General features: G+C 37.4%; 1 protein-coding gene across 3 annotated transcripts in view; it reads left to right on the top strand.

Moving 5' to 3' along the window:
- LOC101872754 (general transcription factor II-I) overlaps positions 1-16385 on the top strand; it is a 65978-nt gene that overhangs the window by 19809 nt on the left and 29784 nt on the right. Inside the window, exons 4-13 of one of the 3 annotated variants that reach the window (XM_034068739.1) lie at positions 218-346; positions 761-944; positions 1137-1165; positions 2306-2354; positions 3043-3086; positions 4431-4508; positions 11243-11302; positions 12065-12121; positions 14094-14156; positions 15288-15386. In XM_034068739.1, coding sequence (XP_033924630.1) covers positions 218-346; positions 761-944; positions 1137-1165; positions 2306-2354; positions 3043-3086; positions 4431-4508; positions 11243-11302; positions 12065-12121; positions 14094-14156; positions 15288-15386 — 792 coding nt within the window. The remainder of the gene's footprint in view (positions 1-217; positions 347-760; positions 945-1136; positions 1166-2305; positions 2355-3042; positions 3087-4430; positions 4509-11242; positions 11303-12064; positions 12122-14093; positions 14157-15287; positions 15387-16385) is intronic. The other 2 variants (XM_034068737.1, XM_034068738.1) reach the window with 2 other exon arrangements.

The following is a 16385-nucleotide window of genomic DNA, read 5'->3' as shown; positions in this document are numbered from 1 at the left end:
CCCATGGCAGGGGGGGTGGAACTGGATGATCTTAAGGTCCTTTCCAGCCCTAACTATTCTATGATTCTAAGTGCATTCGCTTCTAAGACAAGTGAATTCCTATGACTTTTTGGCAGGGATCTTGCCCTAGTGTCTATACTCTAAACTGGAAGGACTGGGTAATGGGAGGTTTATTAACTTACTTTATTCTCATCTTATTTTTATAACTAACTGCCAGGTGTTACAGAAGAGGAGAGGGCTGCAGAACTGCAGAACACAAAACCACCTATAAATAGACTGCCAGTGGATATTGTGGAATTCGAAGCTCTCACGAAGTCTGTGGAGGACTTTTTCTGCCTTTGCTATGGTGAGTGCTTCAGAGTCTTCTAAACAGATGTCCTGGATTTCTAACTTTTATGCCAGCTGGGAGGAAAGTACTGCATGACCTTAGTCTTCCAACTACAATGCTGTTAAGGTGGTAATTGTAACTTTTAGTACCCAATTCTAAAACATACCAATACATTGTGTAGTTTTTTTGGTGTGGTTTGCAGGGTGTGATGTGAAGGTATTTCACAGCTCATTTAGTTTCCTTTCAGGAAAGCCTCTATCATAGTGGGTTCCAGTGCATGTTAATGTGGCCAGTACTTGGTTTCCTGTAGAGATTTGCATCTACACCTTTCTTTTGCTCCAGACCTCTCAAAGTAAAAAGTTTTTTGAAGGTCTTATCCTTTTCCCACTTTGAACACTCTTGACCTCAGAACAATCTCTTTTTATTCTCTAGGTAAAGCTTTAGGAAAGTCAACGGTGGTACCTGTGCCATATGAGAAGATTCAGAGGGACCAGTCTGCTGTGGTAGTGCAGGGCCTGCCTAGAGGACTTCCATTTAAACATCCAGCAAATTATGATGTTTCAACCCTCAAATGGATTTTGGAACACAAGTCAAGGATCTCATTTATCATTAAAAGGTCATTTGCTCTATCTTGTGCTAATCTGTCCGTTCTGATTTTGTACTTAGTCCAACTAATGTTAGTTTTTAATGAAATATGTTGCAGCTTGTTTCTCTTAAACAGGAGCACTCTCTCATTAATGTTACACTGCCAAGTAAGTTATGATGTCTTTGCTAAAACTATGTGTTTTCTTTCTGTATTTCCACACAGGCCTTTCCTAGAGCCAAAGAAACACCTAGGTAAGTTACTACTTACTCAGACTAAACAGAAATCACAATTTTAGGTTAGATAGCAATATAGATACAAGATTTAGTTGTGTGGATAAAAGTGGCAAGCTATGCAGAAATTCTGGAATGTGAGATGCCTTCCTCATGGAACTATAACATTTTCCTTTATCTGTTTTGCCAGGAGCAATTAATTAGAGATAAATCTTATTCTATTGCATCCTTCATTCTTTTACTGAATTTGAATTTAATTGGATAGTATCCTAGGCAAAGAAGTGAACTGAGGAAGGACTGTATTGCATTTTTAGAAGATGCCAAGACTTTGCAATGTTCTATGTTCCTATACAGAGCTGATTTTGGCATTTATATCTCATTTTAAACATTGATCTGATATTCTGAAGTGGCTAGGTGGTGTAGTTCCTATGAGAGCCTCTAGATGAGAAAAACTGTGCTAGAGTGTTTTAAAATTACATAAAGATTCATTTCTAGCTTACAAGAAATCCCTGTTCCTTTCATGGGATCAGGTTGTTTACTTGCAAAATTTGTACATGTGAGAATTTGTTTTATGAAGAGGATGAAGGAATCTCAATAGGAATTTAATCAAAAAAGAAGAGTTTCACTGTCTCAGGAGACACAACCAGAAGCTGATGCTGGATTAGTAAAATTAGATATGTGTTGTCTGTGCCCAGTAAGAAGAATAGGGAGTAGGTAATCACAGGGAATCTGGTTATATTTCTATTAAAAATGCAGGACAGATTTTCAGTGGGTTAAATGACATTCTAATAGCATGAGCTGTCTGTGTCTAGTTGTAATTTAGGACTATGCCGAATCTCTGTTGAGCTACGTGTTTTACCACAGTTTAGGTGAAAGATTTTTTTACCTTTTTCCCCCAAATTTTCACCTGCCATCATGAAAAGGAGCAGGGAAAAGCATGATGAAATGTACATTTGAAGTAACTTTATAGTGGTGTTGCTTTATAGATTAATAAAGCAGTTTAACAAGATCCTTCCCTCATATCTGTGAATACAGAAAAGAAGCACATACGCTTGTGAAGTGTAATCAGGTTTTCACTTCATGAAATCAGTGTTGCATTTTCAATTTGTATTTAAGGTAAATGGAGTGCGGGGAATTCAATGATTGTCTTTTAACTTTCAGGAGCTGCTGTGACAGATCCTTCACAATCAGTTATACCTCCAGGTGGAAGGTGAATGTAAAATCATGGAGGTTTTTTGTATCAGCTATATATTTTGATACAGTTTCTTTCTCTTAATATGCTTTTTCTGTCCAGCTGACCTTTGGATAACTTCTGCTTGCCTGGGGTTATAAAAAAGCATGAATCTGTATTTTCTCTTTCCTTTGACCATTATTTGTGGGGAAACTGTTACAAATTAAACAGATGGCAAAGTTTCCCTTTGGTTTAATTAGCCCAGTGAGTGTTCTTAATTCACAGTCTGTCAGTGAGGGATAAGTTTGTCATGTTTTATGCTATGGCAGCAATGGGGAACAGATGTAATGTTGCTTCCTTCCTCTTCCTCAATAAAAGAAAAACAGTAAAATAATTTTTTTGTTAGCAAATGAGGAGATTATGTCTGAAATAAATCAAAAATTGGTTAATGTGAAAACAGGGATCAGTTTGTTCTGCTGCTGAGTTTGCTTCTCATTAAATGGTGAATGTCCTTTGAATATATGTCCCAGAAATGCAGGGATAGGACATTCATGGCAATTGCCTTGAGGTAAATCAGATAAGCCAAAATGCAGGATTTCTTACTTTTGTGTTCCCAGTTGGAAAAAGAATACCGGGAGATTGATTTTACTTGACAGCCTGTAAAGCTTGAGGAACTTCCCAGAAGGTTTTTAGTAATGTCAGTGTGCTTGGTTTGTGTATTTTTTAGTTTTACTCCTGTTAAAGTGAAGACAGAACCAAACGAGGACTCAGGTATGTTCAGCAATTTGCCCTTATATTCCAAAAAATGGTCAGTTTCTGTTCAGAAGGCTGAAGTTAAGCAAATATAGGAAGCTTTGAGAAAAAACCAGCAAAGAGCCATTGTTTGTGAGAAGGAAAAGCTTTTCTTTCCTTAAAATTGTCCACTTATCAGTTGGAGTTTTATCAAGTATTGAGCCTTGGCCAAATGTTTCCATTTCTAGAAGGGGGAGATCTGTAAAATTTTGTAGACTAAACCAATTTATCTGTGTAAATAGTTTAGTTTTAAGTGGAGAAGAAGGAAATCACAATTTTTATTTTGTTCTAATTCAAGATTACTTTGTCCCTAATGGGGAGATAAAAACTTGGTTTAGTTGTTAATATTACTAAAATGTTGAAAATGACAGAATTTCCTTTTTCTAGCTAAAAGGCAAATGAACAAATAAATAAGAGATGGCAAACCATGTTAGTTATTCTTAAGAGAAGCCCTAGCATTCCTAAGTTTCCTGCAGGTAAGACATGATCCTGCAGGCACTGTCATCCACAGTGGAGCAATACTTAAGTTTCTGCTTTGAGGCAAGGGTGTGAATAATCCCATTAAAGTCAATGAGACACAGGTGTGCTTTGAGATAAGCTGGTGACTTCCTTTTGTTGGGTCAGGCCACACTGCTCAGTGTTTTGTATAAGAATGAAGTTTTTATATTTAGCTCATTTCCTTGCTTCTTTGTGCTTCACAACTTTTAAACTTGTGGTTTGGGAATCCTTCATGGTTAACATGCTCAACATACACAAAGAGTTAACTTGAGCCTTCTGTCAAGGCAGTCCCAGACTCTTTCCAGTGCTGCTTCCAGGCATTTTAAGTAATTCTCCTTTTGTTGGAATGTTTTAAAAGTGTTTCAGGGAATGGTGTGAAGGCTCATGGAGGGGATGTTTCACTTGAAGGAAGCCAAGAGCAGTTGAGCACTTCTGGTGTTGCTCCATCAGCAGCACAGTTTGCAGGGTATATCCCAACTTGGCTGTGCAGAGGGGTGAGCAGGAGCTAGGTCTACAAGTACTGTTAGCACAAGTGATAAAATATGTCTGATCAGAGATAGCATTTGCAAGGATGCCTACTTTGTAGGGAAGCATTTAATCCTGAATCCCTTTGACAGTGACCAAATTGAAACATAATAAACCAGCAGGTCACTTTGTCACCATTGGTTTAGCTCAGCAGTTGTTTGGTGTCTCAGCACTTGATCTTTATTTTTCTTTTCTGTCTTTGAATAGAGACCAGCTAGGATCTTGGTGGGTGTTTTGTTCAGTTTTAAAGAATCTGATTATTATTAGTTTCCATATTTGATTCCTTTGTTGCTTCTACAGAAATTTCTCCGGAAATGTCAAAAGTAACAGTGAAGGAGGAACCAGATGATTCTGATTACTATCAATATAATATTCCAGGTAATGAAACAAGCTTTCATATGTGTTTATTTCATTAAAATGTTGGTCGTTTAAGTATTGCTGTCTGTGCCTCTCTTTTTATTTATTTTTGGTGATTAAACATATTTTGTCAGGATACATTTCCATGCTGGCTATCATTTAAGTTATTCTGAAGAATACCAAAAGAGCTGAAGTATAAGAGCATATCCATACGTGTGTGCTTGCTCTGAAGGAGAAGTTTCAGGAGTCTTTTCAACTGCTTGTGGTTTTTCAGTGACCTCTTTAAATAGGAAATAAACCATAATAACAATGCTGTGTAAAGCACTGATTGAATCTTGTATTTATTTTTAAAGTTTCAGTAGCTTTCATAGTGTATTTATCAGTCTTCTTGAATGGAATGACCAATATGTGTTAAAATTATTGAAAGCTTTATCTAGGCAAATCATAACATTCATGAGGCTCATGACTGGGAGCTCTGTGTATGCTTTAAGGTGTCCCTTAGTTACTTTTCTTCATCTCTACATATCCAGTTAATACTGCATGGTAGCCTCAAGTAGGAGTGGGAAAAGAAATGTTTATTTCTGTAGGTTGATATGAACAATAATTAAGAAGTCATGATTATAAATGGCAATATAAAATAACTAGAACCTTAAGTTTATTATTTCAGCCTATTTGCAGTTGTCATTAGGTTAATTAAGCAATGCAAAAGAACACAGGCAAGCTGCCATGCACCTCTGAAGGATGGCTGCATTTTCAGCAGTGAAGTGCAAAACTGCACATCTTTTCATTTTGTGATATTCTGTATTATTGAGATAACGTTTTTGCACATGTTAAGGCACAAAGATCCTTGAAACTATTTTCTAATGTGCTTTGATAACTAACTACAGGACTGTATAATCAGTATTCTTGTACTGGCACATCTCAAGTAGTGCACGAGCACTGTTTAGGGAGATCTTCATACAGCACAACAAAATGCCACCACTCAAGTTCAGAAACAGAAGGTGAATGGCATTAAGATTATCTTCTTGTGGAGGCTCAGAGGATGAGGGTGCTTACAGGCATGATATGAGGTAACAAAAATAGATGTTTTTGGAGACAGCCCAAACATTGCTCCTTCCAAACTCAGGTCTTGTCATCTTTTTGCTTTTTGGCCCCTTGTGGCTTTCCATTTCATGCATAAAAACAGTGAATTTGGCCAACAGCCCACAGTGGAATCCAATGCTATTTGAAAAGAGTCTCCCCTGAAATTTGGGAGGGGGGGGACAGATTTTTTTCTTGGCTTTGCAGAACTCTACATCTTCTGATTGGTGAAGAGCAGTATGTATATCTTTGAGATAAAATGGTGCTCTCTTAATAACTCCTTTTCTCCTCGTAACTTGCATGACTTAAATGAGACAAAACTGAGTATGTTGGTAGAAGTGACGGGATGCTATGAGCTTAAAAGAGATGTCAAGTCAAGCTGCCTTCCCTGGAGTAAAGCAGCTTCCCCTTCATTTCTTCAAGTTGCTGCCACTCAGATTCAAGCTAAAGGTTGTACAGCTATAAATTTAAGAGCATATAGGGGTTTGTGTGTGCACGATGGTGCTGTGCAGAGAAGTTAACCTTAGAAAAGTATAGCTATCCTTGGGAACGACACAGTCTGCCCAAGCATTGCCTTTGTAAAGATGTACTGAAAAATAAGGAAAATGGCTAGGGTCATAGTTCTTACTAAGAATACTCTCCAGCAAAAGCTTATCGATTTATGAGAAGAAACAACTGTTAGAGAGCAGCAATCTGCTTGGGGCTTCCAGGAGAAAATGATCTACTGATGAAATTTCAGTTATTGTTCCTCTCTGAGCTTTTGCTTCCTCTCACAAGTCTGAAATGCTGACCAAAGTACTCTGCCTGGGTGGCACACAGAATTCTCCTGTTAATCAAAGGGGGAAAATTATACCTGTAGGTGGATGTTCTTTTAAGCTCTTATTATCTTGTGGTAGGTTGCACCATTCAGGTGTCACCATGAGTTAATACTGAATTACTAAATGTAGGAATGTTTTAGTAGTGCACAGTAAGACTTAGGAATAGGGACTTTAGCCATCAAAAACTTCATGTGGTTGTTTTGACAGAGTATTAGGGCAGCTTTCCACCAGTGGGCACTAATACTTGTAGTGGCAGTGGGTGTTTTTTTCCAGTATCTTGGGTAATTGTGAAGGTCACTGCAGTGTTAAATGTTTTGTCTGACACCAAAGACAGCCTGTTCTGGAAGAAAGGCCCAGATTTTGACTGTTAACTACAGGAAAAGGGCTGTTGAGGAAAAGGACTGAGTAGAGATCTGCAGGACTAAATAATGCATATTGGAGCATTCCAGCTATCACAGTTAATACTCCTGCATATACCTTATCTGTAAGTACCAGTTACAGCTTTTATGAAAAGAAACATCAGTTAAAATGCTGTTTTAGGTTTTGAAATGTGGTTTAGACCTTGAACTGTGGTATGTACTTTTAGATTAAGCATATTACTATGCTGTAGGAATAGATCTGTTTCCATGGCTATTGCAGAGGGATAGCGTTCATGTGTTCTGCCAGAGCTTCAGACCAGCTGGGTGTGTGCAAGGCCTGATCCTAAAGCCAATACAGGGCATGTGTTCTGTACTGGTTAATGCAAGTACATCCTCATGCCTATAAATCCTCCTAGCTTCTCTACCAGCTTCCTTGCAGTCAGGGGGCTGTTCAGCTGATGCATAAATGTATTGTAAAGTTACAGACATGAATTTTGGCTTCTTATTAAAAGGCTGCCCGTAAGACCCAGGCTATCCTGAAGAGTTTTAATGGAAAAAGAATGAGGTCAAAATACCAGTGCCAGAATGAGAACAGCTCTGAATCAATTAACAGAATAGAATTAAGAGCTATATTTATTTCTTTTCCCCACCAGCTCCCAATTTACAGAGTAGCAGGAATACATTAAGAAAATGTCTTGGGGATATGTGCCACCTTCAGTCCTCTTCATCAGCACAGAGTAAAGGAAGGCTTTTTGGAGACAGCCCAAGTAGAATGGAGTAATATGCTAAGGACCAAACATGTCCTGAAAGAGGCAGGTTATCTTGTGAGTTTTGTGGATGCAAGTCTTCAGTTACCACTGATGCCTTGAAGTTAAATCCAAGAAGAAGAGGAAGCAGAAGGAAAAAGGCTGTAAACACTGTGTCCTGTGAATTGTGCCTGGTTCAGCTTATAAACCACAGTATAATCAACTGACTGATTTAGCTTACAAACTTAGAAGTGAGTAAAAAATGCCTAACATCTCTTTAAGACACCATGTGGTTGAACAGTTCAATTGGGTTTGGAATTTCTGGAAATGTTAGGCAGTTAAAATCTAGGACATTCATCCAAAACCAAATGAGATTGAAAATATCTTCTGCTGGGGAAAAGAAGACCAAAATGGGAATGTAAACTGTGTTTTTATTCTCTCTCTGGAACACTGAAAGTCATGAATGTCTTTTAGTATGTCTCTTAACAACAAAATACTTCTCCTTTGGAGACATCCCAGAATACTAGAAGTAATATCCATTTTCATGGGTTTAAAACTGTAAAGCTGGCAGTACTCTCACCACTATAGTGTAAAACTTGGCATGTAGATACTATCTTAAACCAAGAAATTCCAGAGAATATATCAAGATGACAAGAAAGCACAGTGTTGTGCTTCCTAAAGGTGTTCTGATATTATTCTGATAATTACATATTGTTCATAACGTTACCATCTGTGTAGCCAAAACCGAAGACCTAAGGAGTAGGCATTGCTAATCCATGAGATGATAAACCCAGATTCCTTCTGCCGAGTGGCCACAGGTATGACTCTGTGGACATAATCCATTAGAAACTGAGGATGTGAGATTTGAACTCAGTGTAAGTAAATAGTTTGTGGTGGGTAAGCAGAAGGAATAGCTGACACTGTCAAGGGACTGGCATCTATTCTTTAAGGGGATTGTTAGAATGTGAAAAATTACATGTTTATAACAGGCATTTCCGAAGTTTACAATTTCTGGCAATAACTATCTTCTACAAAGGTTTCACTGCAGTGCAGAATCCCAGCCCAGCTGCATGATTTAGGTGCAGTGGTCTGTCAGTTATCTGTATGCTCATGGATGACCATATTTTAGTGTGTTACAGAATTTCTCAGTGCCTGTGTTGTGTGGTGAAGTTGTCTATTAATAGGAGTGTACTGAGTGCTTTCACTGATAGAAGGGGATATTGCTTACCTCTGTCTAGGGATCTTAAGTTCAAACTCTAAGATGTAACCATACTGCAAGATTTTACTTCTAGTGTGTCCTGTGGTTTTAGTAATTAAATCTCCTACCTTTGTGTCCATCCTGCCTACTGCAGTGGAATTAAGTTCTTTTTCTTAAGTTTTTTGGATTTGGGTTTTTTTTTTCTTTTCTTTTTTTTTGTGACTTCCTCATACTTTTATTCCTAGCTGGAACTTCTTTTGATCTGGTTACCCCTGTAATGGATTTTTTGCTTTTCTTAATTATGTGATGTATGTGTATCTGCCTGTTACATGCATGAATGCAGTGAAGTGGAAATGTATCTGCTTTTGTCAGTATCTCCCAGTGGTAGGAGTATCAGAGTTCTTTTAAATTGAATTTTCTAGTCTTTACTAAATGAAGGTAGCAGAATATATTTACACTATTTAATTTCTGAAACAATTTTTTCATACTGGTTTTTCCTCTGTCAAATCTTCATAATATGAATAAAAAAGCTTCAAGTTTCATCAAATAATTCATGTGGATCACTTTGGAAAAATCAGATGGATTTACTATATGTACCGTAGTTTTATTGTCGTTAAAGATGTAGGGGTTGAATTCTCTGTGCTTAATCCCAAGGGCTGCAAGCCTAGTAACTTAACTGGAGAAATTACTTAACCTAGTAATCCTTAACTAGAGAAATCTAGTTTGGATGTGTCAAAGACTCCTATTTTTCCTTTATTCGTGTCGCAGCATGCGTGAGGCATGATGATAATGCAATAGAGACAATACCTCAGAATATGTAGGTAAACCAACCCTGACAGCATTTCTGAATTAAGGAACAAATATAAAAATGTGCTTCTAATGGGATGCATGCTTCTGTGTGTCAGTGTGTTATGAATGATAGTAATTGCATGTTCACAAGAGTTCCTAGGAAATTACATACCCAGCTGGCTCCATGCATTGAATTTGCTTATTTAGATAAAAGCAAACTGGCTCCACAGGGATATTTTTCCAGCACACACAGGTACGCGCTGTTCTATTCCCACATGCCCATAACTATTGCAGGTCACTCTATTTGGATAAGAATCTCTTCTCATGTGGTCTAGAGCAGTACCATTGCCTCTGCCTTCTGACCTGCTCCTTTTCTTCCTCCTGATTTTCCCTGTCTTTGGACTATGATTTGTGCCAGTACCACTCTTCCTGGAGCAATGTTTTGAACCAAATCAGGGAGCTTCTCTGAATTGAACGGGCAGATAGGACAAAAATCCAAGCACCCCCAGCAAGGAGAAAGGGGCAGATTAAAGCAGCATTTACTGAAAGAAATTAATGGAAAACAAAGATCTTTGTATAGGTTGCTCACTTGAAATCCTGTTAATTCAAAATCCCTTTGAAAATCTGAGTAATCAAATTAGGCAGGACTATCTCAAACCAGTGTGTTGTAACCATCTAATAGTAATTTTCTTTATCCCCTAAATATTAATTATTCTTGAATAACTTGTAATACTGTCTATGTTTTCAGTTGGTTGAAATGCTTATGAAGGGTGATTGTGACAGTATTTTCTGGGTTACCATGCATATGAAATAGATTTTAAAATATTTCACTTGCCTTATTAGTTAACAATAGCTTTCCTATTGTGAAGCTATTCATATTCATTGCTGATACACTTACAGATCTACCTATGAAGAGCTGTAATTTCTGGGGAGCTATGTGATCTTCTGCAGATTACTTTTGCAAATGAGCACGGAAGTGGTTTGATTTACAGCATACAACTTGTCCAAATCCTTCAGTTCCACCTAGTTGTAACATGACATTCCCATGTGCCACACACAGGTTAGGTTTATATACCTGTGCTATTTTTGTGGTGTAGAATGATCCCCTGCTCAGTGTGAAGCCATTTGTGCTGTAAGCAATTCACTTTCAGTGTAACTTCAGGAGCACTGCGGCATTAAGCAGTAGGATTTTAGGGTGTTAATTTAATCTTTTAAGTGTTGTTTCTGTGCTGCTTCCTGCAACAGCCTCTTGAAAGCAGTTGGTATATAGCCTTCAAAAGAGCTGCTTTGATGAAAAGCAAACAACTGTGAAGTGTCTGAAATGATTTTAATCTCTCTGAATTTGTCTATTTAATGTAGGTAGACATTTTAGAGTCAAAAAGAGCTCCCTAGGAGTTCAAATTTTAACAAACAGGTAAAGATTTAGCTGATTAAAAATCATTGGAAAAGGGCAGAACCATCAACATTTCATGTTCTAAATAAGTTTATTAACACCAGAATATTTTAAAACCTGCTGTGCTGCATGAGTCTCTTGACTGTTCAGTAGTCAAGCAATGCACACCTCTGCAATTACCTCCTCAAGATGCTTATTTTGTTAAACTGGGTAAGTAGGATTTATAGACTTCTAACATTTCACACAGTCTTTCCAAAGTTTAACATTACAGAAAGTATGAAACAAGTATGTGATATATTTGGTGTTACTTGGCAAATTCCTTCATGGACTGGAAAAGTGTGTTTGATGTGAGATGCTCTCTTTGTTCCCAAGCAGGCCCTTCGGAAACATCAGAGATGAATGAAACAAATGTTCTTGCAAAAAGTTGTACAGGTAGATCTTTTAATTGTATTTTTCTCATATCTGTGTTGGAAATTGAATGTGTGTTTCACTTTTCAGGGATCTCCTTCCTTTATTTAAAGTAAGAGTTAGGGTGTTGGAGCTTAAACTTCAACAGAAAGGAAAATTTTGTTGTCTTAATTTTTGGGTGCCCCAGCAGGGACACGTGCAGAAAGGGAATCTCATGTCTTTCCTTTTTAAATTGGAAAAGAAACATCAGGTTGATCACTCTAAAATGCTAGTAGTTTGTGTGGAATATATTTGTCAAGAAGTTCAGCCTGTTTCATAAGTGATTATAAGGTTTAATAAACCTCTGCTTACATATTATGACTACAACTTGATCATTTCATTCAGCTGTGTGTGACATGAACAGGCACATTCAGAAGTACATGGAAAGTCTGTGTTTAGGGAAAGAGTTCCTTACTGGATCTGAACAGTAGCTTAAATAAATTTGCCCCCAAATTGTACATTTATTTTAGCTTCTTACAGTTTGCATTAAAAATACCTGTTTGCCCATTTGCAAACACTAGAAAATACTGATTTGTATTTCAGCCTGTGAATGTCTTTATGAAGTCAGAGTGCTCCTGCTCTTAAGAAGTCTTAAGATTTAGAAATTGTGCCTTCTGTATTTTACCTATGTGGACATTATAGTTCTGGATTTTTTGCTTATGAAAACCCTTATTTTGAGTAGTCAATGTTAAAAGTTCCTTTTTTATTTTCATTATGGCATGTTTTGTACTTTCTATTTGTCTAAAGGAAGCCACCAGGGTTCCAATTGCAGAGAAGGAACAGATGTGGAAATACCAGTAGAAGGTTAGAGATACAAAATATTTATTCATGGGAATAAATTAACATCATTGGATGTTTTTTTACAGAAATATTTGAAAAGATGGCACCTTAAAGTTGTACATCTCCAAGTGTTCTCTTTCCCCATTTCCACAAGGTTGGCTTTGGGTTTTTTTGTTTTGTTTTGCTTTTCATCTCCCAAATCATGCCACTATGCAGCTTATTATAAACAAGTTGTGATGGGATTTCTCATTCTTTTAAATCATAAATTGTGAGGTGCTTGTCACCCAGCATTTAGTGTTTTGACATGTTGAAAGAACATCATTCTGCAGTTAGTTTCATTCTAAGCACCTGACTTTCAAACCTGAGTCATGAGTATTTAAGGCCAAGTTATGCTAGCAGCAATACTCATTCTTGCAAATCCCATTAGTTTTGCTTTGAAGGTAAATATCACCATAGTTAAGGGTACCATTACATGAGATTTAAAAGCATTTCTCTTGGTAAAGAAGAATAAAGTTCTTTGCTCTTGCTGAACTCTACTTATTTGAGGAAAAAATAAGCTAGGTACTTTGTTTTTCTAAGTACAGTGCCATGAGCTTTATGCCTCCCTGTGAAGAGAGCTTGAGGAAAGGGAAGCGTCTTACCAAATAACCGAGACTCTGACTTTGCTTTGATTTTGACTACATAGAACTTTACAGCTACAGTTTAGTGCCAGAATATAGTTTTGTTACGCACCCCTTTCTCAAATCCTTTTTCTTTGCAAGTTCCTGTAAGAGATGTGCTGAAAGTTGCCCTGGTTTTCTGAATAGACTAAACCTGCTGTTTATGAAGGCTAGTATTTATGAAAAAGTTTAAAAACCAAACACCTCACTTTAGTGTTTACACCATTTGGGTTAGTATGACTTGAGAAGAAATGTCTCATCTGGGAGTTTTCTTCCAGAGCTTTGTTGCCATCTGCTTTGATATATTGACACATTTCTCTTAATTATGACTGTTTTTAAGGGATTTGTTACAGTAGACTAGATGAATGATTTCATAGAAATGAAATAGTCATTTGCCAGTCTTTGTGGCTGTTCCCGAATTTCCAGAAGTTGTATTTCAAGGGTTTTTTTCATACTTTTCTGATGCTCTCAAAAATTGTACCAAGTAATCAGTTGATGTGATAGTCATTTTTATGACCATACTTTCCATTCGTATCTACGAAAAGACCATTGCCTCCTAATTCTTTCCTTTTGTTGTGCTTCTGCTTTGCTAGTTATCCACCCTGCACTCACTCCTGGCTCCCAAAGTGATCTCATACTTCCAGCTTACAGGGATGTGAAAGAATAAATTCATCAAAATGCACAAGCACAGCATCACTCTGCTAGGATAATTTAAACAGATACCTTCATACACTGCTACTTAGTTGTGAAATAGTTTCCAATACAATTAGCTTATTTTTTTCCAAACTTCACTACTGTTAAGTGCAAATTGCTCTTTCTCCCACACAGCATTGATAGGGCTAATCCTGTTTGTTAGTGCAGACTGCCCCAGTGAACACATTGTGATTATGAATTTCCCTCTTGTTTTTCACTGTTGGTCTCGCAGCCTGTTATGGGAATCATTATAGTGCAACAACTACTCATTAGTATAAATGGTAAAGAAATATACCTTCTGTAAGGGCATGCAGCCTTTGCTTATATTTTCAGGAAGCCTTGATAACGAAGAGAAAAATATCTATAATTGTATTAAGCCAAGAATAAGGAATTTCCTACTGTCATTAACACCAACTCTGCCGTGCTGCACATGCAGTTTAGCAAGTATAATCTCCACGTCCTTACCATTGTCTAGAATTGCTTAAAAGCTTGTAGTAGAATATCTTTGCTCCTGTTTTTGTTGCACGTTGTGAATGCCAGGGGTTTCTTTGACAAGTGCTAGTTTAAATACAGAATCACGGAGGGTTGGGTTAAAAATCTTTTCTGTGTCCATCATTCGGTGATCCTGTTTTCCCCCCCTTTAGATTCCTCCCCGCAAGTCCCTTCAGAAACAAGTCAGAGCCCTGAGGTCGAGGTCACCATTGAAGGTTAGTTCTCCAGTTCATTGATTTCAGTCCATTGAGCATTTTTATGTCCAAAAAATGTTCTAAAATGCCTGCATTACTTGGCACATATAAACAGGATAATGTGTCAGTGTTGACTGCAGTTTGCATTGTGCCATGCTTGGTAAACTTATCCAGTCCAGAAGTTTTATAAAACCACAATATACTGAAGCATACTGGATTTACAGGGCTGGTACTGAAATGCGTGACAGAGATCTGCATCTTGCATGTACATTTCAAGCACTGGTAATGAAGAATACTCATTATTTAACATCCATTAATTTAGATTTTAAAAAGATGTTACAACATCCATTCTGAAGAACATGCTGCTTTATAAGCATGCTGTAGTTATGCAAAATTTCTAGTTAACACTAGCTTCTGGGAAGAGTTGTACCAAACTAGAAATGGTGTTACAAGTGGTGTAAGTGAAGCTTCAATTTATTTGTCTAATATTGATAAATACAAGATAAACTTTCTCCATACTTTCTCATCTAAATGGCACTAAAGCCACTAACCAGCATCCATGTTGTTCTCACACTAGGATGTTGGTTAAACGTCAGCTGTATTTCTTGTGCTTGTGAATTACATGTCCTGTAACTGCTTTAAAACACTTCTGAGATAGGCTTTTGCAATGCTTGCTTCTGGAATGGGTAAGATTAAGACCAACAAATTAGCAATTGGGCAATACATTTTAGGACAAAGTTGACACTTTGGCATTGGTTTCAGCTTTTTATAAGGATACTTCCAACTGGGTGAAAAAATGTAGTCTGTGTCTACATACTTTATTTCTTGATGTCTTTTGCTGTTGTGTAGTCATTTTATGATCATGTGATGTCCAGTGGTGTTTCAGAACATCCTATTGTCTTCCCTGGGAAAGACAGAAGCAGCTTTGCTTTTTGCTATTCCATGCTTTGCTCTGGCTCTCTTAATCAAGTTGTTCCTACTCAGGCCAATAGCTTTCTAAAATTAATCAGATGAGTAATTCATTGCAGAGTTGATGCCCTGGTAGAAGTACAGTTCAATACTTGCATTAGAACACTGAAATTCAAAGTAGTTCCAACCTTGCGTGTGAGTTCTCTGGACATTAAAGCGAAGATATTTTTATGTTTCTTTAAGATGATGATGATGATGACTACTTGCCCCCTAACAAGAGACCAAAGAGCGCTGAGTCACCTAATGAAGCTGGGAGAAGAAAAGTGAAAGAGTTCAATTTTGGTAAGATAAGAATTAAAGATTATTTTGTTTCTTTTATTTTATAAGAAGGTATTAAACAATTTCATACTGCAGAGTGAGACACATCAGTGCCAATACTCATTTAAGACTCTAAGGCTCTTTGCAGATGTATTGCAGCAGTACCATCATCATCCTAGGCTATCTCTGTTTCTCATTATTCAAAGTAACCATCTAAATAGGCACTGCAAGTAATTTAATAAAATAAGCCATTATTTTTGTTTGCTGATTTATTTTTTTTTGGACAAAAAGATAAGACTGAATTCACTAGTGCACTGAATCAAGGCATACTAGAGGTCAGGAACCTGTCTAGCTGCTCTTTAATACATCCTGTGAACAAGATGTGTTGAGGGAGCCAGATTTGGGAAGGTAACCAAATGACTGGTGTGATGAGTAGCCTGCCTCAATGCCTGTGGACACACAAAGTTGGAGTCTTTCTGATAGTGTTCTTTCATGATAGCTTCTGTAAAGTTCTCATTGCAGAAATGCATCCACACACTGTAGTTATTCTGGTTAAAGACAGTTCCCATGGGATTTGTTGCAGTGTGTACCTCTCCTTTGTTTCTTGATTTGCTTTGGTTTCTGGGCAGATAGCCCGTGAATCTATGTACTTCTGCAAGGTTCTGCACAATCAAGGATATGTCCTTTGGCACAGTGTTTGAGATGTTTATTAGGAATGCTGGGTTTGACTTCAATTGGAAAAGTCCCCATGGAACCTTTTCTGACATCTGTTTTGTGTGAAACATGTTATTTCACATTAATTCAACTGAAAATGAATAAAACGTTGTTCAGAGCTCTATTCTCTAAAGATCATTACTAGTAATAGGCAATTCCAGATGTAGCATTAGCCATTTTTGGTTGGGTCAGGAAAACATAATGGCAACATTAGCAGAGAAGATTGAGCAGTTAATACTGCAGAAGCTTTTTCAAGAACTCTTTTCCCTTATTAGAAAACAGCATCTAAGCTTGGCAGGCAAGCTTGAA

Source organism: Melopsittacus undulatus, chromosome 13, assembly GCF_012275295.1.
Source record: "Melopsittacus undulatus isolate bMelUnd1 chromosome 13, bMelUnd1.mat.Z, whole genome shotgun sequence".
NCBI classification, from domain to species: Eukaryota; Metazoa; Chordata; class Aves; order Psittaciformes; family Psittaculidae; genus Melopsittacus; species Melopsittacus undulatus.
The sequence above is the reverse complement of the archived record's forward strand: the minus strand, read 5'-3'. Positions and strand labels throughout refer to the sequence as shown.